This window comes from Pyrgilauda ruficollis, unplaced genomic scaffold (assembly GCF_017590135.1).
Source record: "Pyrgilauda ruficollis isolate IOZ18807 unplaced genomic scaffold, ASM1759013v1 scaffold140, whole genome shotgun sequence".
In the NCBI taxonomy this organism is placed as follows: Eukaryota; Metazoa; Chordata; class Aves; order Passeriformes; family Passeridae; genus Pyrgilauda; species Pyrgilauda ruficollis.
In genome coordinates this window covers 1188113-1212994 of record NW_024512544.1, presented here as the reverse complement: position 1 = coordinate 1212994, position 24882 = coordinate 1188113, and the positions used below count along the sequence as shown (strand labels likewise).

Genomic DNA, 24882 nt, shown 5'->3' with positions numbered 1-24882 from the left:
TCTAGTGCAAAAAGACCCCTCTCAAAACTGATGATTGGCTGAGAGCACAAATGAGCTGCTGTTTTATTTTGGAATAGTGCTTGGCTTCTGAGATCTGATGAGTCAATTTTTAATAGTGTTCAAACCTGCTGTAAAAACTTAAACCTAAATTCTGTCCCTGTGCACGGGACTGGGCTTGCTCACCTTGAGGCTGAAGGAAACCTTGGAAGTTGAAAATCTTGTGCTGAGAAGAACAAAGGTGGGGATGGTGATAGCAGATTTATAGATGGTTATTTTATGATTTTTTTTTTTAAGTTGGAACTCCTCACATGCACCAGCTGTTCTAGACTTAACCAAACCTGCAGAGATTACCATAACAGATGACACCAAAGATGATTATCAGTATGAAGAGGTAACTCACTAAATTGATAATCTTCTGATATATTTTGGTAGAGTGTTCATGTTTTGTTCTTTTCACTTCATCAGTCACATATACATTCTGGGAGAAATCACACAAATCTCCTTTTAGAAAGTGATGAAAGAGAGGATGTCTGTTCTTCAAGAGAAGATTCGGTGTTAGTTGAATTGTTGTGTATTACCTGTATTTGAACAATAAATACTTTTTAAAGGTATAAGAATTTCTATTTAGATATTTAGATATCTTTTTAGATATTTCAGCTTATTTATAGAAAATATTTCAGTAATAGGATTTCTATTTGCAAATGGCAAAATGGTATTTTAACAAGGAGGGGATTATTTTCAGCAGCTGTAATGGGAGTGGGAACAGTTTTATTGTGAAAGAAAGGTGTATAAAATGTGTTGATACCAAACTTGACATAATTTCATTTAGGTTTCAGCAGATGATGACTTCAGTCTTCATGAAGAAGATGAGGATCTGGCCAAAGCTTTGCAGAGTATTCAAGACCAGGCTGAAGATGCCAAAATTATGGTAAGAGTTTCCTAAACAATCTAAGAGTCTCTAACTCAGTTGACATTAGTGGCTTGAAATTTACACACAATAGTTTATACTAATTATGAAATATTTGTGTGGGAAAGATTGTCTCTTATTTTCTTACAAGCTTATAGGAGTAAACATATGCCATAGTGGAAAAGACAACTTATGTTTCCTGGGTTTCATCTTCCTTTTAATTTGTGTTCATTTTGTGTTCTGTAAACAACCTGACATTTCAAATACATGTAGCCAAATCTTTAGTTATTTAAAATATATAAATATTATTGTGATACATCAGTATTTTAGAGTTTCTTCTTTATCTGAGTAGACTAAATGAGAATGTGATCCCTGGCACAGGAAAGAAACTGCATCTGCTTAACACTCACAAAAGGTTGCACTTGAATACTTTGCTAAAAGAGATTGTTCATATATTGAAAATAGAGAATGGACTGTTACACTGTGTGGAATCAAAATATTAATGAAATTATCAACTATTCTACACCATTAGTTTTGACATTCCTTACATTTACAGTTTGATTTCAAAGCAGTTGTGTAATAGTTCAGAGGTACACAATGGCATTGTTGTATTGCATTTTTCAAAATAGGATTTACCTGAATTTACTTGTTGTTAACAATCTAATGGAAAAGTGGTTTCCCTGCTGTGTTTCCAATATCACCACTGTCTTGTAGCCTCATCAGAAGAGTACAGTCATAGTCTTTGTTTTGCAAAAGTGAATGATTAATAGTGAAATGATGAAATTAAGTGAATGATACTTAAACTCAAAATGGAGGGAAAATGTGTGTTTTCTTTTGTACTTGTGCTGATCAACAGATCAGTTTTGTACTTTAGATCAAGCTCGGAGTGGAAACTGACAGTAACAGAGTTTTATGTGTATTAAAACTGAATATGCTTGAAAATTAAGGGAAAGATTGCAGAAGTGTTTGAGATGGCAAACGTTAATGCTAAGGAAGTAGTGGAAATTATTCAAGTTCCTTAGGGATAGCTGAGGTTATGATTGTTTTACTGTGTGAGTTGATGTTAAAATAGGAAGTGAAAAAAGACAGAATATTTTTAACCTATTAATCTTTTGACAGTGCTGTATTTAAATAATCTTTTACCTCTTCTTTGATTTGTTGAACTTGGAGTGGTAGGAACAGTATGCTAATGTCTATCCCAGTTAATCAAACGGAAGAAACTGTTACTTTTTCCTTAAAACCAGCAGATAATTTGTGCTTAAACTTAAATTTTCTTTGATTTTAAGCTTATGCTAAGAGTTGTCTGCCTTTTTCCTGCTCGATTTGTTATTTGGAGGCTTCATTTTTTCCATAATTTTGAAACTGAAGTAGTGATTTCAGCCTTTGAACAGAAAGACATGAGTAGAGAAATGTTCTAATACACTGGCTAGTTCCCTGACAGCTTTCATAATGATTTACTGTACATTTTGTGAGGCTCACTGACTCGATGGTTTGATATTAATTCCCTGGAAAAGCCAAGTGCTTCTGGTGACCCAAGTTAGAGGCACTGTTTCCTGTGAATTAATATTGACTCAACATCCTGACTCTGTGCTGGGAAGCAAAGTAGAAGACTCTTTTCTTCACGTGATAAGTAATTGGCTTATTTTTTTAAATAACTTGTAATCTTGGCTAAAATTAATTATGTAATAACCATAACCTGGATGATGTTTTTAAGTGCTTATGTGTATTTACTGCTTAACTTGCTTTTTACTTGTGTATGTAATCCCATAGTAAAGTTCAATGCTAGGTGCACAGATCAGTGATCATCCAAAAATATTAAAAATTGGATATTTTCCAGTTGCAGATACTAAAACTATCCAGAGTTTCTAAGCTGAGTAACATCATTTGTCCTTAAGTACATCTCACTTCTTTTTTTTTTTCTTTCTTTTTTTTGACACATGTTAAAGTAATACAAGTTATTTTTCAACACAAGCAAAAAAGATTCTGCATATAAAAGAACATATCCAGCTCATAGGGACTGCAGGAAAAGGATGCAAAACTTCTGGAAGGCCACACAGATGAAAGCTGGCTGAAAAACTTTCTTCAGTAGTAACAGCTGTTAGAATTCCCTTCCAAGTTTTTTGTCCTCTTAATATCTACAATGATAATGAGAAGTAACATTGACATTCATTAGTGTTGCAATTTATGTATGCTTGATTTTCACTTTGTTTGAACATGTTAAAATCTTGGAATTCCCTTTTTATGTTATTACATTTAGTAAGTTTTTGAGAACATCTTACCTTGTTTTCCAGAGAATTTATAAATTTATTTGGTGTTCATATTTCTTCAGTGGACAGAAATTTTTAGAAGTGCTGTGGAAGTTGCTAAAGTTAAGCTCTTAGAAATTGATTTATTTTACTGGTCATATTTACAATTTTTACACCCACAATTTTTAAAATATTTTAATTAACACAAAGAAATACTTAACAAAGGAAATATTTAATTTGTTTTGACTCCATGGTCAGGCTCTTTTAATAAGATGGTTTTGTCCATACAACTGCTATAGGATGTCTATTTGCATTTTGTTGATTGATTGTATTTTCCTCATTTCCAAACAAGTAAATACATACAACAAAATGTTGTTATGCTCTTCTGTTGGTAGTCAGCCAACAGATTACAATGAAACTGAAGCAAGTGGTTGGCCTAATATCACTCCCAATGTCTGGGAAGGAGCTGGGAATTCACTTCTGGTTTCCTGAGGCCCTGTTGTGATTCTGTGCCTGTTTGACTGAATTCATTTCTCCCTGTATTGTTCCCTGCTTCAGCTTTGCTTCCTGAAATGGTGCTCAGTGCTGGGATCTCACTAATAAATTCTCTTCTGCATGGATGAAATTAATTCCTATCAAATTTCCATTTATTAAGGGAATCAAGCTGTGTCACTTCTTCCACAGCCTGGCTTTATAGATGTGTTTGGAAAACTACAAGCAACAATATTACACATTTGCCTCACTTGGAGTAAAGAAAGAAGCAAGCCAAGGGATGCAGCTGCATGTCTGCCCATGTACTCTTTGGTTCTTGTATTACCACAGTTAGAAAATAGACCTGCCTGATGTACTGGAGCTCTAGTAATGAAAATATGCTAAATATTACATTGCACTTGGCATATTGTATTAGTCACAAGGCAGTGTTACATCAGACATGTACAATCTTTACTGGTTATATTAGGTAGGTTGGTTGGATTGAAGACAACATTTTCTGTGTTATACAAAATAGCCAAGAGATTTTCCCAGTGTTTTTATTTTATCAAGAGAAATGCTTTTATCTCCAGGTAATTTATGCACTCATGGTGAGAGAGCTGCCACTAAGGGAATGAATAAGCCATAAATGAATGGAGTTATCAGAAATCCCTGGCCTTACAGATTCTTTTATAAATGGTGGAGGAAATGATTTATAGTCATGGCCTTTAGCATCTCTTGATAAATCTCTCAGTGGGGTTTTCTCAGATTTGTGGTATTTTTTATAATCTCTCACCAAGATGCATGTGCAGTGCAGTGGCTTGTCATGCATTGTGGAGCAGGTCCATTTTGGCTGTGTGCCCACATGGAGTTCCCAAAAGCCAAGACCCTCATATTTAGGTATGTCATGTCATTGCAATCCATTTGATAGCTGAATGAAATAATGCCATCTCTTTGGCTGCTGACTTGGGGCAGTCTCTCTCATCTCCTTGTCTTTAAATGCTTTTTGTGGGGAAGTAGTCTCAGACTGGGTCACATTTTCCCTTTTTTCCATGCCTCCTTGCATGTTGAATTCTCTCTGGGAGAGAAACACTAAGGTGTGTGCTGAGTGGGGCTGGATGAAGGGAAGAGATTTGCATTGCATCAGAAAGCTGTGAAAGATTTTTTGTTTATTTTTCTCTGTAGGAGGACTGCTCTGATCTGTGTTGGTTCTGCTTTTGGCAGTGTGCTTGCCCCATGAGCTGGCCCCCTCTGCAGAGCTGTCTGTCTGGGTGGCACTGGGGGAGCTGCACATGAAGCCCTGGTGCACCATCTGCCTGCTGCTAACACTTGTAGCAGTGCTGTCTGGCAGCTTCCTGCAGTGCATTTTGAGAGGAAAGGCATGCTTGATCTTTGTGAGAATTATTCCTAAGGGATCAGGGGATGGAGAGGAGATTCTCTGTCCCTCCATTGCATGCACCATTACAAAAAGCATACAAGCCATTCTGCTGGTACCTTGGACAGCTACATTCTTCATTAGATAAGGACTGACTTTTTACTCTGCTCAGTGACAAAATATCATCCATCAGTTTTAATACTTTCAAGGCTCTTCCAGATGGTGTCAGGTTTGGAATACCTGCTTAAATAAGGGGGGGTTTGAGTTATTTCTTTATAACCTTTCACAAACCTTGCCATTAGAAGGATCACTGATCACAATTTTGATCTGTAAGACAAAGGGAGCATTCAGTTGTACTCCAGTAAATCTGTGATTTTAGATGGCTTCAGAAATAGAAAGTATGATCATGACACTTCTCTTCTAAGTTTAACAGTTATCAAAATTTAATTTCAGAATTTTCTGTCGGTTCTGACTTCTGAGAAATTGATATCAGACACACCTCAAGCAATGGATGACTTCTTCTGCAATTTCCTGGTCAGATTGGGAATGTCTAGAACCCTTGACTGCTTCCAGACTGAATGGTAAAATAATTTAATTGATCATGTTGCTTTGGGAATTAGATGGTCAAATAGATGATTCAAATATTTTTTATATTTCAGGATTTTTTTTTCAGAAAACTCTCCTGAGTACAAGTCATTCTTAAATATGTAGTGTTTTAACAAACTGATATATTCATGGTGAGAATGAGGAACCCTTGTTTACGTAGAATAATCAGAGTATTTATTAATTGGTAATTTTTGGTACAGCAGTTAACAAATATGAATGTTTTTTTATTTTTTAAGATTTAGTTTATACAGTAATCAGAAGAATAATAAACTCTTGAGGTGTTGCTTTCTACTTTTTCCAAGCTTTTGTAGACTGCAGGGATTTTGTCCATACTTTATGCAGAAGTTTAAAGGTGCAACTTTGTTTAAATACACTACTCTCTTCATACATCCTGCAGGATGTATACTTTTTTTACTGTTGATTAAAAATTACATATTAGGAATGCTGCAAATCTTTGGAGGAGAGCTAAGTTACTTTGGACCAAAAGATGACACTTGTCATAAAGTTCTGTTGAAATGCGTGAAGTTACCAACTTGCTTTGAACCAGCAGGTTATGTTGGAGAAATTCTGGAAACGCCTCTCTTTGATTGACCTTGTTCTCAGTTTCTAACATGGGAAGTTCAGAGGGTATTTTTAGTAAAGTCTCTTGAAATTGTGTAATTTAAAAACTAGAAATAGTTAGAAACATCTTATTTTTTCGTACAAAAGCATTGACGCTTTTGAATTTTCTTAGAAATATTTTCAGGCGTGGAATCTGTGCTCTGGAATTTGCAAGGCTCTGGTTTTACTCATCAATCAGGCATTGCCTCTGGAATTAAAAATGATCTGCTTTTTGATAGCATAACGATGGACTTAAATGATTCCTTGGAGAAGGAGCATATACTCTTGTTTTCTTTCGTGACAAAAGAAGTGACATGAGTAGCTGATATTAAGTTTGAAGTCTAATAGTTTTTATGTTAAAAGATAATTAATACTAGGCAGTTATAAATAGTGACCTTCTTATGAAGCTTACGGCTTTCTTTGAAGCACTTAGAGTCTGAATTTATATCAATGGCAAAATTCAAATTGCTTTTTAACAGAAAGTGCAGGATTTAACAGGCACTATCTTGTAAATTCTTAGCTGTACATATATTTTTTTCTCTATAAGTAATACTTTTAATTTCATAGCTTTACAAATGAGCTCAGCATGTCAGTATCTAATCTTACTGTATAGAGACTTGCTGCATTAATACCTTATTTCAAAATGTTTCATGTTGGTTTGAAATGGATAATTTACAATATTAATGAAAGTGAGAGCAGATTAGTGTACTTGGGTTCCTCATTATGAATTGGGACGACACTCTTGCTCTCATGCTGTGGTGATCAAGTACTAATGGAATTTAAAATGAGAAATTAATTAACGTAGAGAAAATTTATCAAAAGGCTGGCTTTGAAATTATTGTCTGTCTGAGATCTAAAGGTCACTTAAATTGGACCAAATTGTCTGTGTTTATTTTGGAGTTTGGGAAAACAGCATTACTCTACCCAGCTATATAAAATGCCATGATTTGATTATGGTTTATTTTATGCTAAAACTCTTATTTTTCAATGAAGTAATGAATTATTTTATAACAGTTGTAGTGGTTTGTTTTTTTTTTTTTTTTTAATTATGTAGGTTGTTTTGTTTATAAACTTTTTATTCTCATTTTACTTTAAGGAATTTTGCAATTAAATTATTTTTGAATGTCTAATTTTCCATTAAATTTTCCATTAATTTGTTATACAAGACTTGATAGGACTTCTGTTGTTTATTGAAGATACTGGATTGACAGCTTTTAAGTAGGAAGTGCAGAGGCTGATCAGCTGAATTCCTGCATCTGCCAGTCTCTCCCTCCTAATCCTGAGAGCCCAGGTCATCCTGAGCTATCAGTTTGTTGCAGAGCCTCTGTGCAGCTTGATTCCTTTGAAATCCAATTTCTAGGAGTTAAAATGTAAAGTATATAGTAATAATGTATTGTTTTCAGTCAGTCTGCACTGAGCTTTGATGACAAAATCACAGTTAACCATCTGTTCCTCAGGTTTCCAGATTCTTGGTTAATTTTTAATAGTGATTTAAGAATTATAACTGAGTAGTTCTGAAAAGCTTAGTAAAATACCTGTGTGTGCATGGAACTAATTTAATTTCCACGTGCAATGACAGAAGTGAGAAGAGCAGCTGTTTGGCAGTCAGCTCAGCATGGAGGAGGTCTCTGAGATTTACAGGACCAGGCTGATGAAAGATAATGAGATTTCTCAGTGCTATTTGCTGTGTGGTTTTTCATTTCTGCTACATGCACAAAAACATTCACTTTCAGTCTTGTTCTTACACAAGGACGGAGTGAATTTATTGGTATTAATTGTTTCATGAAAATTGTCTGTCAGAATTTTTAGCTCGGCTGGATTTGGGATACATCAATTATCCATGTTTGATGAGTCTTGGTGCAGATACTTGGTAGTTTTCATGAAGTGTAGTTAGAGCATTCAGTGGAGAAGTACTTCCAGCAAGTGAAGGAGTACAACTCTACCTAGAGTTGTGAATTTCTGCCATGAGGCTGCCCTTATCTGCAGTATTTCTGATAAGAATTGTACCTGTGCATCAGTCACTGTTTGGAGGAAAGAAAAAAAAAAAAAACCTAAGCTTTTTTCTTAATGTTAAAGCCTGTTCCTACAGTAATTTACTTAAGAAAATAAAGTGATGATAGAATGAATTTTACTGTGGACATATTCAGATGAATTTTTCAAAAACCTTTCATCTACTGGTGGTGAATGTGACAGCTTAATTCAGAGGGATGAGCATTCCAAGAAGTATCCTCAGAATGCAAATGTGTAGCTGACTGTAGGAAGTCATTTGGACAGAGATACTAACATTCACCTTAAGTTTTTTGGAGCATGTTGAGTAAAGGTTGCTTTTTTTTAGAAATGCTTTTTGTTTCAGCAGCATGATTATTGATGAATGATATTGGTGATTATGGTTTTCAGATTTCAGATCTGCTGCTTATGTCCAGGTGTAGAAGATAGTGTTTAGTATGATTTTTATTTCTATTTACTTCTTTTCATACTGTTCTTTTCATACTTCCTTATTACTTTGAAACAAACAAAAAAAAAAAATGCACAGATTCAATGTATTTTTCGCCTGAAAAGGCAAATAATGTTCATGTTGATCTTTCTAGTGATCTCCCACCCAGAACATCTTCCCAGCAGGCAAGGTGCTTGTGGGATTATATTGTTTGTCTGATTTTAGTTACAACTCCATGCTGCCTCTGGTGAGCTGATGTCATGGCTGAGGTCTCACTCTTCTGTCTCTACTGTATTCTTAGGTTTTACTGACATATCACCAAAAGATGGATAGTCCTAAAATAGAATCCTGAATGAGCAGATGTTATTGGTGGAGCTGTAGAAATTCCTGGGTACTACCCAGCATTCCAGGCTGCTTCAGATACTTTTACTTCTTAAAATCCAAGTCAGTCTGTGCAAGTATTTAACTAAGATGACCTTCAGCCTTCTACCTCACAGAATCAAGTGTTCCCAGGGGCTGGTAAAATAGGTAAATATTGGTAAATATAATTAAATAAGGAGAGGGAAAATAAAGAGGAAGGAATGAAGACATTTCCCTAGGTGAGGTCTGTGTTCCATGTTGAAGATGGCTCAGAATCATTCATCCTTATTATCTGTAGTTTGAGTTCTCAAAAAAAAACACCCAAAACCAACAAACCTTGATGTATTTGAGCATGTGAGATAAAAAGGACTGTGAGTATATACAAATGCTATTTGAACAAGAATTTTTGTTTAAGGTATTTAGAAGAAAGGAAGTAAAAAATTGTTTACTGTGAAGTACTGTTATGTGTCCTGACTGTTATGTACAATACACGTTTTAGAGTGAAAAGCTGTAGAATAGAACAGTGTGGTGGCGTAGTAAATTCACTGCTGTGAATTCTTAACGATCATAGAAGGTAAATGCTTTGAGATGGTAAATATTGCTGTGATTTTAGTTTAGGTAAATGGTAGCATGAGAAGGAAAACGTGAGTGAAGTGAGGAAATGGAAACATGCAATAAAATAAAATAAATCTGTTTCTTTTGTACCAGGTACGAGCTGATCGAGAGAGGTGTGATAAGAGCTGGTGATGCTGGGCTGGTTCCAGACATGTACACTCGCAACGAGCAACTCGAGACTGAGAATCTGACCTTAAAGAAAGATCTGGAAAGCTACAGACACTCTGTCAAGTATGTTATTTGATTTTATTGAGACTTTTATATATGGTAATAGATGGCTAAGTCAAGTAATCCCAAGTACTTAGTGAAAAATAGTAGGTTCCTGTTTGTTATGCTGGCTACAAAGATTTTTGCTTCTAGGTGACATTTATAATTAAAGTTCAAGTTTTTCTGAGTTCTGTTAGAAATGTAAATCTTAATTTCTTTTATTTGTATTTTCTAGGCCAAAAATAATTTTCAGTATCCAGTAATCATAACAAATTACTACAGAGAATCATGAGAGCCTAATAGGTAGAACTAAAAAATAAATTGTTATGTGCATTTCGTAGTACAGTACTATAAATTACAGCTACCACAAACCTTCTGAGTAGGAAAAAAATCACTATACATTTATTCTTCATTTTTTTAATTACAAAAAATCTATCACTCTGGGCCTGGTGGTAATGGTGTGTCAGTGTAAATTACCATCATTGATTATACTCATGTGTACATTGTAGTAGTTTATTCCACAAGTCTGCAATACTTCAGTCAAGAAAATTAAAATACTTAGGCTATAAAATGGAGAGATGTAGTAGTGAGCCCTGTGTCACATGGCCTTTTCTGGGGGATGGTGTGTTTGCACGTGTGTGTGTGTTCATTGAGAATGTACTCTGAGGCCTAATGATGCACTCACTTCAGATTTGCCAGTGTGTGGTTTCAAAACATGGAACTGTGAAGTTAATTCCATCTCTTTGATTTTCCTCAAGATTGCTCAAGTTGCTAATTTCCATTTAGGTCCTTCCTTTCTATGGAAAGAAACAAAACTATTCAGATGTTAAATAATCATTGCTGCTGATAATGGTAATTAAATTATTTTCTGATTGTAATGATTTATTAAATTTTAAATTAATGAATCAATTTGCCACAGTCAAGTAGTTTAATAAACAATGGCAACAATCAAGTCAGATATGTGTAGTCTAAACACAATGATGCATGAGGAGACAGACCATAGAGAAAACATTTCCTTTTTTAATCTGCAGCTTCTTTGGATAATGGGTACTCAAAGATTGTGTCTCATATGAGTGGGGGAGAATAAGAAGCAGTCATGCAGAGTAAAAGAAGAAAGGACAAAATGTGGCCCTCATGAAATTTATCCTTGATAGTAGTAAATTCAGTGAGCTTTATTTTCTTTTTTCCCCCCACCTTTTTTCTCTCTTCCTCCCCCTCTTCACCCCTCCTATGTAGCAAACCATGCTGTAACAAAATAACCTGAGTGGATTATGACTTGATAAGAGTTTTCCTGGGTTTGTTTATTGCTACATGATTATTTAACAATATAAAACTCAAACTCAGTTCACCACGGTCTGAATGAGCTGTGTTTTTTCCCATAAGAATACCTTGTTACTCCACGGGGTGCCAGAAGAGTTTTTACAGCAGCTGTCTGGTTAAAAGGCTGAAAGATGACATGATAATGTGCAACCAGGAGCAAGCAGGAAAGGGAAAGGAGTGCTGGTATATTGGGTTGCTACAGGCTCTCTGTAAGATAAAATCCCAACATTCAAGTTCAATCCACAAACTGAAACTGGGCCCTGCTTTTTCACATTCTGTTGTTTGTTGGAACCTAAAGTAGCAACACTCTGGTGGCAAATAAATGGATGATGTCACTGGTTTGGTGTTGCAGAGAGGGCACTGAGATTCAGGGCAGTTCTGTGAGACAGATTCTGTGTGTGCACATCTTGTTCACTGGTGTTTCCTGTTATACCCTACAGATATTCTGCATGTACCTTGTGAAAACACTGCTGAAACCAGATCCCCCTTTGTCCACTTGCAAAGAGAGCTTTATGTCCATAGTCTGTCAGCTGTTACTGGAATGCAGTATAGGCAGGTGTAAAACTTGGTCTGTGCCAACAGTACTCTGTCACTACTTCACTTTTCAGCCTTTCGTTTCAAGTAACTTTTAAAGATCTCACTGATATTAAGGTTAAAAGTTCAGTATTTGTGACATTCATTTCATATACATTGTTTTGAATACTCTATGAATTTAACCAGTACTGATTCTGAAATAATTGAAATGTGTAAAATTGAGCATTTTTGCTGTACTGGGCTACAGAGTTCTTTTATGCCTTTTGGATAAGCCCTGGTCATAATACTCTACACTAAATCCATTTAGGGTAGTGACTGTTAACAGCATTTTTTCTTGTTCATACATTCAGTAACTTGAATCACTGCCTTTGCTGTGGTAAAGTAAATATTCCAGCAGGAGCCAAAATTACCTGGAGGATAACGTGGGTTTTCAGAGAGAATGACTCAGAAAGCAGAATGCCTGAAAGCACAGAAGAAATACTGATTTGACTGGTTAGAAACCAAGGATTTGGGAGCAAGGAAAGTCCTGTATTTTACTCTGTGCATTACTCAGAAAGCACTGATTTGAGAGCTACAGTGCTGTGAAATGTATTTGAGGAAAGCTTTTAATTACATGTGGTATTTCTGAGCTTGGTACTCTTGATGGCCATCTTGCAGAAAAGAGATGTTATTGTGGACTAAGGCAGTATGGGGGTCCAGGATAAATGACTGTAAGACAATTACCTCCTGCTTTAATGTGGTTTAGCAATTGGTGGAAGACATTTAGTGTCTAGGAGCTAACTGTAATTGTATTTTGGGTATTTTAATACAGTAGTTACATGATTGCTTGCAGGCAGGGGGGCAAATTGAGTAAATTGCAGGCTGTTGGTTAGATTTCACTGTGGTGTTTCATTATTTAAAGAGAAAATTACAGTTAGCTTCATTTCCTCTGTATAGTGAGCATGTATTTTTTTATAGCTTGTGCAATGTCTGAAGACATCTTGATCTCTCTGCATACATTAAAAGAAATAAATATCAGCATAATCCTTTTACTCCAAAACTAAGTATAGTTATTCCTTAAGGTTTAGATACACTTCTAATCTTTATTTAAAAATGATTTCTAAAAATGACCATTGTGTGGTGACAGAAAGCAAAACTAATTTTAGATTGGTTTGCCAAGACACTAGTTAAAAGGTACCTCAAATGTGCTCCCTTTCTGTTATCTTGAAGACTGCATTTGAGCCCCTGTTGATTGCCAAGGGGTGTTATCTGCTGAGTGTTTCTCTAATGGAAGCATGGGCTTTCCTCCCAATATGCAGGCAAAATTTGTAAATAACACTGAAAATTGTTAACTGTTAAAAATGAGACTTGTTAATTCTAATTCATCAGGTGGTGTCTGGTCACTTAATATTCTGGTAACATTTTTCTGAACTGAAAATAGATTGCAGTTTCATAGCCATGTTAAACTCTGCCTATCTGATGATATGAAATCATTTTAATACCAGATATTTTTGTGTTTTCCTGTGCCCAGACTCTGTCTGTTGCCTGTTTATTTAAACTTGTGCAGTCAGACAAATGTTGTGTCAGGGTAAGGTTGTGTTGGTCATGGGGACTGTGAACTTTGATATTTAAAAGGTCTTTAAATATTTAGGAATTTCTTATGTAGATGGAATCAAAGTTGTATCAAGCTTTTGCCTGAAGTATGTGGTTGAGTTCACAGCATCAGTTAGGAAGTGTAAACATTTGCAGGTACCTTTCTTTCCTTTTTGTAAGCATGCTCACAAGCATACACCCAGCTTTACAGCCAAAGTAATGGTCAAAATATAAAGTAATCCTGGAAGTCATATTTATTATTTTGGTTAGTGACATTAGCTACAAAATTCCCAGTTCAGCTCCTTTTTCTGTACCAAAATCTAACTATTCCTGCACATATTTTTCCACTTAACCATGAAAAAAAAAAGTGCACACTTTTTGTGTTATGCACTATATTTAAATGCAGCTGTTTAATTACATGATGCATTTAGCATCTTTGCTAAGTGCCACGTAAAGAGTAAAAGCCTGAAAGTGTATGACTGAATTTTCTAAGACTGTCTTTATTTCAATTAAAATTTTAGGGCTACAACTTGCAGCATATTGGGGAATGTAGTTCCACCTAAATTCAGTGGAATCAGGCCTTGTAACTTGCCACTGAAAATCCCTGCTTGGGTTTGTTGCACCCTGTCCTCTTTTGCTATTTTAACAGAAGTACTTGCTTGAGAGAAGTTTAAATGGAGAGACCTGCAGACCTTGACATATATCTTCCCCAAAAGAAATAGATATTGGCTTTTCTGTGGGTGCAGCAGCATCTTTTATGCTCAGAACAAGCCATCTGCTGAGCTCTGAAGGGGCAGAGTTTGCATTCAAGGTCTTTGTGGCAAGGCAGATTTTGAGCGTGGTGTCATGAGGGAGTTGTTTCCCAGAACTGTCCTGAGACCACTGATTCATTTACCTCTCAAATGTCTGTGGAAGCCTGAGAAGAATCATTAATGTGGGCTGGAGCTGCTCTGTTTGCCAGCTCGTGGTGCGTGCACACAGCAGGGTGTGTGTGCCCGGGGCTCCTGTGCGAGGGGCAGCCCTGCCAGCTTTCACCCAGAGCTGCTGCCAGGAATTCTCTGGGCTCTCCTTCAGCCAAGCACCAAGCCACACACACATGTACATGTGTCACTATGGCACTTTGTATAGGTAACACACTGAGTGCTTGCATATACAGCAAATATCAATTATTTGTATTAGTAAATGATCTATATTTTAAATTATTAAATATAATGCCCTGGCAGTTATGGATCTTCTTCCTTGCCCTCTGATTTTGGCATACTCAGTTTTCATTTTGGTTTTACCTCATTCTTCAGCTCCGTTTGCAGAGGAAATGAGCTTTATTTCTGCAAGAAACAAATATCTAATTTCAGTGCAGGTTAATTTCAAGCTTCCTCTGCAATTAAACAATTCATCTACTAATCTTTCCTGCCAAATCCATATCAGTAAAGGTAAGGAGAAAATGTACTGAATGTATGCAGAATATTTTCTTTTTAAGTTTATGGAGCAGAGCATCTCAGAGTGTCCCATGGCTGTGTGTAGAATGTGCTCAAAGAATAACAGGTTATCAGTATATTTACAATTAATTTTAAAACAGAGTCCTTTTGCTGCCTGCTCGCATATCCAGGGAACACCTGGGACAGGTTACAAACATGACTGAAGAGAGCCTAAAACATTTTTGGCCCCACCTTTTTCAGAAGGCTCTCCAAATTAATCTGCAAGGCAACAGTACTAATGTGATGTAAATATATTTTTCAAAATCATTTTTCGGTCTACTATCAGTATTATCAATACACTTTTACACAGAATTTTAAACAAGAGGATTAAGTTTTGTACCTCCACGAGACTCCTTGTGCTTAGCATAAAGTTGACCTCAACTGAGATTTATAATGCCAGAATCCTTATGGATTCTGTGTGAAGGATCTGAGGGAAATGGAAGAATATCCATGGATTTGAGCCTCAGCTGGCAGCAGAAAGACCTCAAAAGTACATATTCTCCAGCACAGGTTGTACTACCAAGAACTTCCAGCTTAGCTGCAGTAGACATGTGCAGATCTGAAAATTCATTCCATATGTATTCCACATGCATCCTTGATGCAATTCAGAGGAGACTAACAGTGCTGCCCTGCATTTTCTGTTTTTGCACACAGTAAAATAGAAGAGGCTCTCATAAAAATGGAGAAAGAAAGAGACTTCCATCGAATGAATCATAAGCGAGTGGTCCAGGAGAGAAACAGGCTGGTTTGTGACTTGAAAAGGTACAAAATAATTTTAGTTGCTATACATGTAGCATTAAATACAATGTTTTGAATTGTTGCCTGATATGAGATAACACTAAAGAATCTGAAGCGAGTCTAGCTGCATTTTGGTGTGTCCTGGTAAACAGCAGCTCCATGTGACCATTGTGCCACACAGATCAAAGAATTTCCAATGCTTTATTTTTGGTGGATTTTCTCTGATGCAATATACATTAATGAATACATAGTATTTCTAATAGTTGGAAATGAAAACTAGTTTGTTTTTTTTTTACCCAAATCTTTTGCCATAACTAGGTGGTGATTTCTGGTTTTGCCCATTTTAAGGGTAACTGATCACACCAAGTTCAGAGCCTTTGCATTCCTGATTCTCATACTTGGCATTTTCTGTCATCTTGAACTTTGAGTAAGAAATTTGCTATGTTGCTTTGGTTGCAAATAAGCCCAAACCAGTCCATTGCTACCGAGTTATAATGATTTAATTGCTAATTAGGAGCTAAGTTTAGAATCTTTTCTTCACACGTGTTTTAAAATAACACTGGGGAGAGGCTTACATCTGCAGCTCCAGTCAATTCCCTGAGTTCTGTTGGTATTGTTGCCCACCAGTGCATGTAATAGCAGCTCTGTGTTCTACATCCCCACCCTTGGAATGCATGCATGCTGATGCAAAGGAGCACTCTGCACTGATTTCTCCTCTGTGACTCAGCATTTTGCAGGATGCAGTGCTTCTGGAGCTGGTGGTGTTACATATGTCTTGTCCGAATCTTAGTTTGCCTGAAGAATTAAAGTGCATAAATATTCACAGTGTAATGTGTAGTGAAGAAAGAAATCAAGATTATATTATGACTGGTTTGTCCAGATGAGGATCTTATTTGGTAGTCAGATAACAGCTGTAGTTCTCTTTCTTCCAGTGAAATACAATCCATCTGTAAGAAAACAAATTAGCCAAAATTAATGTGCAGTATGTGTACGAAGGATTAACAAAAGGATGAAATTGGATGGGTTGTTTTAAGATGTGACCAAACAATCTGTGAATCCTCTTATTCATTCATCTAAATTTTTATTTTTCTCCTTTGTTGTGGTATTGCAGTTGGTTGGTTATTGCTGTCTTCTCTGTGTTGGCCTTTTGGTAATTTTACTCATTTTTTTGGGGAGGGAAAAAGTTATGCAGATATAAATCTCTGATTCAACTCATCTGTGAGGAATAATTTTTCCTCCTCTTGCTCACAGGCTGAAGGAACATTATGCATCCTATGAACCAATGCTGAAGCAGCTGTCAGAAAAATACCAGAATTCACTGACGCAGAAAATGTTAACCAGTTTGGAGAGAGACAAAGCAGTGGGGCAGGTAAAAATGTAGTGAATACCACTTGCACAGCTGTAAGGAGCTTCTGATTTTCCCTTTGGAAAAGCTTATGCAGTATTCTGAAGCAGAGTATTTTGTGAGTTTCATGATTTGGTGAAATATTAGCAGTGAAAGTATGTGAAATACGGTGCCACAGAGTAGTAGATGTCTGTGTGTACTTGCTCAGTGCAGCTCTACGTGAGCCAGCAGTGTGCAGCAGGTGTGATATTCACACACATTCCCATGCTTCCATCTGTGCCTTTGGAAGCAGCTTATTTTAACTTCCTTTATTACTGTTAATTATGTTATTTTCCTAAATATATCCAGGAGTGACCTGCTAGTTTAGAAAAAAATACATGAAGAGATCAGAGACATTTTTTCTGTCTTGAGTGGAATATTTGAACATTATTATTTTCTTCTCTAATCTTACCTGATTGCATGAGTTTAAGGAAAGAAGTAGAAAAACAAAAAGAAAAAACCTTACCCAAATTATATTTTATATAGATATATTTTATACAATTATATTCCTGCAGCTGTTTCAGCAGTAGCATCAATTATATGTGGGTAAAATGAAAGGAATTTACCATGCTCACACCCTCTCCTGGCCATCCTCATCTCTCATTTCCTCCTTTCCTCTGCCTCCAGTCTCTCGTCACCTCAGGGCTTACTTATGAAACAGTGAGGATTATATGTTTGAAATTTCAATAAGGAAAAGAAAATACCCTATAGAAAAGGGAAGTGTATGCCCATATGGAGTTCTGCTGCATCAGGAGTACAAAACATGGAACAGTTCCAATGCTAAGAAATTTCAGGGGCATATATATATATACACATATACATACACACACATATATATAGTGTGTGTGTGTGTGTAGAACCTCTGCAGTTATGAACTATATTCATTCCAGAGCAATGAGTTTTTTGTAATGCATAATACCATATTGTGTGATATTTTGTTGTGACGAAGCTGTAAGTCCTATTGTGCCATTAAATTTGAGCTCAGTGCAGTGACAGCAGTTCTAGAAGTTGCTGGTGTAATCAGAACCCTGATATTCTGTATGTCTGCAGTGTTTTAATAGAGTTGTAAAAGTGTTTTGAGAGATTCTGGGTGGCTTGTGTTCTATTGCATTGTTGCTCTGGGTCTTTCAAAAATCTTGAATCAGGAGTTTTGTTCATAACTTAGAGATAATAACCAAGAGTTAAAAATTACAGATGGAATTAATGAAGTACACCAGCATGAATTCTATGTGTTGTGAACAGACACTTCAAAAGTAATGTTTTCATATTGCTTCCTCTTGTTCTTTTCTCTTTTTAAAATTAGGTTATAGGTTTGCAGGCTGCGTTAGAAAGTTTAAAGTCTGGATATACTAAGAAGATCTCTGAGACAAAAGGTAAAATATTCCCATCACCAGGCTCAGACTGGTTATGGGTTTTTTTTTGTTGATGTGATGAATCTCAAAATATGGTGCAACAGTAAATCAAAAATACTTGCACTGCATTTTATCAGCTGACCTGGTGTCTGAGCAGCAGTTTTATCATTTGAATATTTTATTCTGAAGTGTGTTCACTAAGGAGAGTGAGACTGCTGAAGGCAATATGGAATATATGAGTAACTTGGAAGGACTTTGTCCTAGCAATCTATTTTGTGACTGATTTTGTTACTGTATCTGCTGATATTCTCTTTTTTATGTGTGCATGTGTTCTTTCCCAGCTCACCCTTCAGAAAGTGTACATTGTGGTCTGTAAACATTTTGAAAATCCTGGTATTATGAAATCCAGACTCTCATTTTTACAGAAGATTGCTAAGATGATATAATACTTGCTGGAATAGTATCTGTATGGTACCACACTACTTCCCTGTGTAATTTTTACATTGTTTTTTTCTAACTCTATCAGGAAAACCCTAGCAATTCTGATTTCCTAAGTAAATGAAGCTTATACTGTCACATTCTCAGCCAGCATCAATCCCACTAATAATTTTGAGCCTATTTTTCAATTGCAGCTACATTGGATAGTAAGATAAGTTTCAAAGAAACCAGGTTGCTTAAATTCTCCTGAAAATAAGTGGGATGGTGCAAAAGGGAAATGGTGAGCTCCATCCTCTGACAACAGAGTGTTCACATGTGAAGGGGATTTGGCACCTGCCTTAGTCATGAGCAGAACTCTCATCAGAGAGAACTGTTTACTTGAAATTAGAGAACCCTACAAATACTACAACTTCCGGGAGAAGAATATGTTCCAATTATGGCAACTTCAATATCTGTTTGTTTTGTGGTTTTGGGTTTTTTTGTTCGTTTTTTTTTTTGGTCCCCCCCCCCCCCCCGCCATATGTTAAGGCCTAAACCTCCTTTGGCACTTGTGATACACCCCAGGTGAAAAGCCAGTGAGTTACTCCAGCCTTTGACAATCAAGCTTCATTAGTTCCCATGTTCATGGAATTACTGCCATTGTGTAAAGTTCCTCTAGAAAACACAAGGCTGAGAAAAAAGAATAGTAGGCACATACATTTATTTTGGTTTTGTTTTTTTTTTGTTTTGTTTTTTTTTTTGGTGTTTGTAGTTGAGTGAAGAGGCTAGGAAGCATTGCCTTCATTTCCTTTTAAGATATTCTCTGGCTTGAGGATTTATAGTATGGGATCTTCCCCATGCTCATGTTTTACAGTGTGGATGGATCTGTCTTCCTTTCATATTAAACATACTCCTATTTGTTGTTGGATTCTAAATCCCACTCTCTGGCTGTTCAGTCTTGTTTATTCTCCAGAAATCTTGAGAGCACTTTGTAATACCAAGAAGTGACAAGCAAGGGAGCCATTTGATAAATAATTATATAAAAAAATCCCTTGTCAGTCTCCAATACAAATTAAGCTCATCAGCCACCCACATGCTTCTACAAGTCTTAATTTTCTTCATACCTTGGGTATCATAAATTAATCACTATTTCGATTCATTTTGTTTCAGTGCCTTGTCCTCTAATACTACATAATTTTTATTGCCCTCTATAGGTGATACTCATGTTTCAGTGGGTAATGTTGTCTCTTTAAAATATTTTCTGCTGCCTATTGAAAGGTAATCATATTCTTATTTGTGAGAGAGTATAATCCCGAGAAACGTGGATTTCTCATGGATACTGTAGAAATGTTTGCTTAATTTTTCTCAAAATTCAGATTGCTGTTGGAGTTGGAAATCTGGGCTATGAGGAGACTTCCAGCTGTACTTTTCAGTCTTCTGGGCTGACTTCTGTGCATTGGGTTGCTTGAGTTAGAGGACAGTGCACAGCCAGAGAGGCAGATGATCCTTGGCCAAGCTGAGCTGCCCCTCCTGGCAGGTGTCTGCTTTCACTGCAGTGCAGAGCCTGAAGGAAGGAGGAGGGCTGTGCCCAGCAGCAGGGGATTGCCCTTCACTGCTCCTCAGGCTGCCTTTGTCCCACAGCCTGACTTGACTGTGGAACACCTGGAATGCTGGCTTGGCTGGAGGGCACTGAGATTGGCTTTTAATTAGTTTTGGATTTGCTGAACTGTGAGGTTCTGCACATCTGCTCCAAGAAAGCAAGAGAGGAACTTTTCACAAGGGCATGTAGTGACAGGACAAGGGGGAATGGCTTCATGCTGAGAGATAATAGGTTTAAATTAGATATTAGGAAGAAATTTTTCCCTGTGAGGGTGGTGAGGCACAGGGTGCCCAGAGAAGCTGTGACTGCCCCATCCCTGGAAGTGTCCAAGGCCAAGCTGGACAGGGCTTGGAGCAACCTGGGATAGTGGAAGGTGTCCCTGCCCATGGCAGAGGGGTGGAAGTGGATGAGCTATAAGGCACCTTGCAACCCAAACCATTCAGTGATTGTGGGTTTGGTTTTAGTTTGGGACTGCTTTTTTTCTCTCTGAGTCATATAGTGCAGAATAAAGAACAAAGGGGAACTTCTTAGTATTCACAGTGAGTTTGCATTGTAAATTTGTATCTGGCAGCTAGGTAGAAAAAATTAACAGTACTTAATTTTAGGGCAAGTATTCTTGACTTTATTACTCAGGCATTTGATGTGGGAGCTTTCATCCTGCTGCATTTCAAGCAATTGAAGATAGCATCCACAATACAGGGCATGTAATTTATTTACTAGCAGTTTTTGCTGTCTCACTGTCAGGCTGCTGTTCAGCTTTGTACAGAAATCCTTCAAGAGAAGAACATCTAATAATTTTTAAGACACCTAAAGAAACCTAATTCTTGCCTTGCTTGTTTCAAATTGATATGAAGGACATGTAGTAGTTGGAGAGGAACTAGTTAGCAATTATTTTTAGGACTTTTGTCATTCCATGGGCTGGTTCTCTCTCTCTGATGACCACTCAGAAATCATATCTGAAAAAAAATTGTGCTTTGAGTTCAGATTACTTTTTAAAATGTAATGGATTTTTTCTTTTTAAGGAGACTTGCATTAAAAACTGGCTGTGTTTTAAATCTGGTCCTTCCTGATATGGTAGCAAGATCATACATAGAAGAATTTAATTATCAAAGTGAGAGAGCTGAGGTATTTTATTTAGGATATTGGTGTATGCTTACAGTGCTTGCACTCTTCCTTACAGATCAAAACAGTGTTAAGTGATGCTCTGAAAAAAGACCCCTTTTGCCTGCAGGAGTTTAGCAGTGCTGACTGTGGCTTGCTTATAAACCTAAGTGAACACTGCTATGGCAGCTGCTTCTAAACATGTTATAAAACTGCTCATTGCTCAGTACTCTTCTTGTATTTTCTAAAAACAACAGCTGCTTATTTATTACCCAATTATATTCAGAAGTTGAACTCAATGAGTTTCTTTACTCATGGTTGAATTAACTCATTGCTAAGACTGTTAACTGTGCTTTCCCTTTCCTTGATCTGATGCAATTGCAGTTAGAAGGTCATGCAAAAAGAAATTTAAAATTAGCCTGGTTGTGCCCATTCCATGTGTAATGCAATCAGAATAGAAAATCTGTGAACCTAAGCTGTTGACATCTAAGTGCAACAGTTCTTTGGAACTCATTCTTTCTTTTTTTCATAGTTACTGACTTCTAAAGCTCCAGAACTGTCAGAACACTGTTGCTTTATATGTATGTCTATCTCAAAAGGACCAACAAACCAAATGTGCTGTGAGCAGCATGCTATTGGATAGCAGTTACTAAGTGAGTAGAAGGTTTTAGACTTACAAACCAATTTTGCTGTTTAGTTTTCCTCAGAAAAAGTTTTTATTCAGGATATCTGTGACAGTAGCTTCAACTTTTAAAACACTGAGAATACAGAAATACTAAAGTTGTTTTTTTTTTAATCCATGCATAGTTCTTTCCAGCAGTTCCAGTTGTACTCAGGTTGGATATACAGGGAGGTTTTGTGTTACTTGATCTGCTTTGTTTGCCTCAAGAGTTACCTATTAATCAAGAATTCCTTGAGCTGGCAGAATGTGCAGAGAAACAAAAGGAATTATGAGCTGTAAATCAGAAGATTGCATTGGTGGTGGATACTGGATAGGATGCAGTGAGCTGATGTTCCCTGTGGCTCTGAGGGATGTGAAAGAATGCATCCATTTCTCTGTGACTCTCTGTGTACCGCAAGATTATTGCATTTTTGGGGCCAAGTCTAGGCTACCCTTTAGATAAGGTGAAATTATTTGTTGAGCAGAGATACATGTAGCCCTGGAATACTTTGTAAGGATGGCACAGTAACCTGAATATCTCCTTACTTAAAGTGGTGTTTCTTTGAGAATTTCACCTTTCTTGCTAATATAAAGTAAGGAGATTGCTTTTTATTTACTCTTCTGGAAGCTTTCTGATGATATTTTTATTGGTTTTATTTTATAATAGGCCATGATTGTACAAGGAAGGAAGGGTTTGAAGGTCCCACCCAGAAAGCTCTTCGGGAAGCCAGGCAGCAAAAATTCCTTGTTGTTGCAAGCTCTCCCTGTGATACAGATGAAGATGGAGAGAAGAAGATGGACAAGAAAGATCTAAAGGTACTGTGTTCTTTCCAGCTGTAAGTATCAGTCCTCTTTATACAGGTGAAAGGCACATGTCCAATGTGATTAAAAGAAATCCTGCTTAGCTGAAGTAAATAGGACAGGTAGGTAACAAGTTGAGGTTATTTTAATATAAGTTTCTATCACAATTAAATTTTAAAGGAATTACAGGAACTCTGGTTAATTGAAGCTAGCAGTCTACTTTTTGTGGATCCAATGTAATCACCTGGCAGAGGAGGAGCTGTAATTGTTACTGGCTGTAATTGCTTCTTGCTCTGTTCTGTTTCTTTTGTAACTTGACAAATCCTGGTGTGTTCCTAATGCTTGCAAACTTTTCCAGCATTTCAGACTGTTTCCAGCTGGGACTAAAAGGGAAAACATCTGCAAGACTAAGGACAAAAACCTGGTAATTTCCTAATAGTCAGAGCTTCTAAGCTTGAGTATACCAGGTGTGAGTTACTGCTTCAGTTAGGAAGTTATGCAAAATCAAAATTAATTCCTGATTGATTTTTATTATTATTATGGAAAAGAATGTTTACTTCATTCTAATTGTTTTATTTATTGAGGTTGCATTTTGGGACTACATAACAATGCTTTTTATTTATTCAAATTAGGGTAAACATTGTTGTCCTAGGGTGATGTTATGAAGGCACAAAACATAATATCCAGCATAAACAACACACGATTGAGGATACAAGCATCATAACATCACCCTAGGACAATTGTAATATCTAAAATTTCAGAAGCTCTCAAAACTGTTACACTGCTCTATTTTTGTTTGAGAACTACAGTTAGAGTTTAAACTGTGAGGAAAAGCTTTAGTTGATGATGATATAGTCAGAAGCAACTTCAATCTTTCAATCTTTCCCTGTCTCCACACCAATATGTCCATGGTAATTAATTTTTGTGTGTTTCTGGCTGGCTTTGCAAGGGCATTTAGTCTGTTTCACTTTGGCAGTGCACCTCTCCACAGGCAAATGTACCATTTTAGTTCTGTTTTCATTCTTTTTTCTGCTCCTGAGCCTTCAAATGAAAAAATCTGTATCAGTATCTCTTCTGTTGCTTACTGAAACATTTTTCACCATGTACAACAAAAATTTCTCCATAGTGTCCCCACACCTATTAGTATCTGAGACATTTGCCAGTCAGTCCATCTCCACTTTCCCTGGTTTTCATGCAGTGGTGAAAAACTTCCATGCTAGACTCTTAGAGGTACCTCCTCTCTTCATTCTGGCTTGTGAACAGATACAGTTTTGTAATCCAAGAAGAAATCGTTTTTGTTTTTCTGTTTCTACTGAAGTCATCAGGATTTTTATGGAAAACTTGAGCACAGTTATGCTTCACCCCCAAAATATGAACTCTGCACAGGTAGCGTGCCTGTCTGGCTCTTGTTCTTTGAAATTCACGAGCACAGTTAGTTGACTGGTTCTGGCAAGCATCTGTGTTTTTACAGATCTTATGTTTCCCAAAGGAGTCCCACCAGAGGCCCTGATGTCTTTATTTAATCAATGGATTTGAAAACTGAGTTAGTTCCAGAAATTAGGCATCAGAAAATATGAGCATGTTTGAATTTTCCATGGCTAAGCAATAGTCTAAAACTTTAGGTGTGAGATTGACATTTCTTCCAAATTAAACAATAGTTCTTTTTTACTTCACATTTCCTGGATCTATTATTTCTAAGTATTTCCTTTCCCCTAATAAAGAATTCCAACTTGGATAGTGCATGTGAATTGCTACTTAGGATGTAAGAAATAAATGACAGAGGGAATGATGAATGTCTGGAGTGCAAAGAGGTGAGTTAAAATTGTGTTTAAAACAGGAGAGACAGAACTCTGTCCTGTAGTGCACATTTATTGCACTACAGTGCTAATTCAATGTATTGAATTAAAATACTGTGTCCTTATTCAAGTGTTTGGGTGTCTTGAGTATTTGTTCCCATGATAAGGATGAGGCATAAAAAAGAGCCTTCCCTTCCTTAGGTGAATTTCTGTGATACTTGAAATCAAGCTTGTGTGGTGTCTCATCTCCTCTGGCCTATGTCAAAAAATCCTTTAGGGTTCTGCTGTGTGTTAGTTTTTTTCTTAAAATGAT

At 36.7% G+C, this 24882-nt stretch overlaps 1 protein-coding gene across 3 annotated transcripts in view; it reads left to right on the top strand.

The window, feature by feature from the left end:
* The window catches only part of SPAG16 (sperm associated antigen 16), a 370003-nt gene that overhangs the window by 11511 nt on the left and 333610 nt on the right, over positions 1–24882 (top strand). For 2 of the 3 annotated variants that reach the window (XM_041460215.1, XM_041460214.1), the window contains exons 2-8: positions 830–928; positions 5450–5577; positions 9705–9842; positions 15374–15481; positions 16709–16826; positions 18145–18214; positions 22640–22788. In XM_041460215.1, coding sequence (XP_041316149.1) covers positions 926–928; positions 5450–5577; positions 9705–9842; positions 15374–15481; positions 16709–16826; positions 18145–18214; positions 22640–22788 — 714 coding nt within the window. In that variant the 5' untranslated portion in view covers positions 830–925. Of the gene's footprint in view, positions 1–344; positions 392–829; positions 929–5449; positions 5578–9704; positions 9843–15373; positions 15482–16708; positions 16827–18144; positions 18215–22639; positions 22789–24882 lie in introns of all 3 variants that reach the window. The other variant, XM_041460213.1, reaches the window with a different exon arrangement.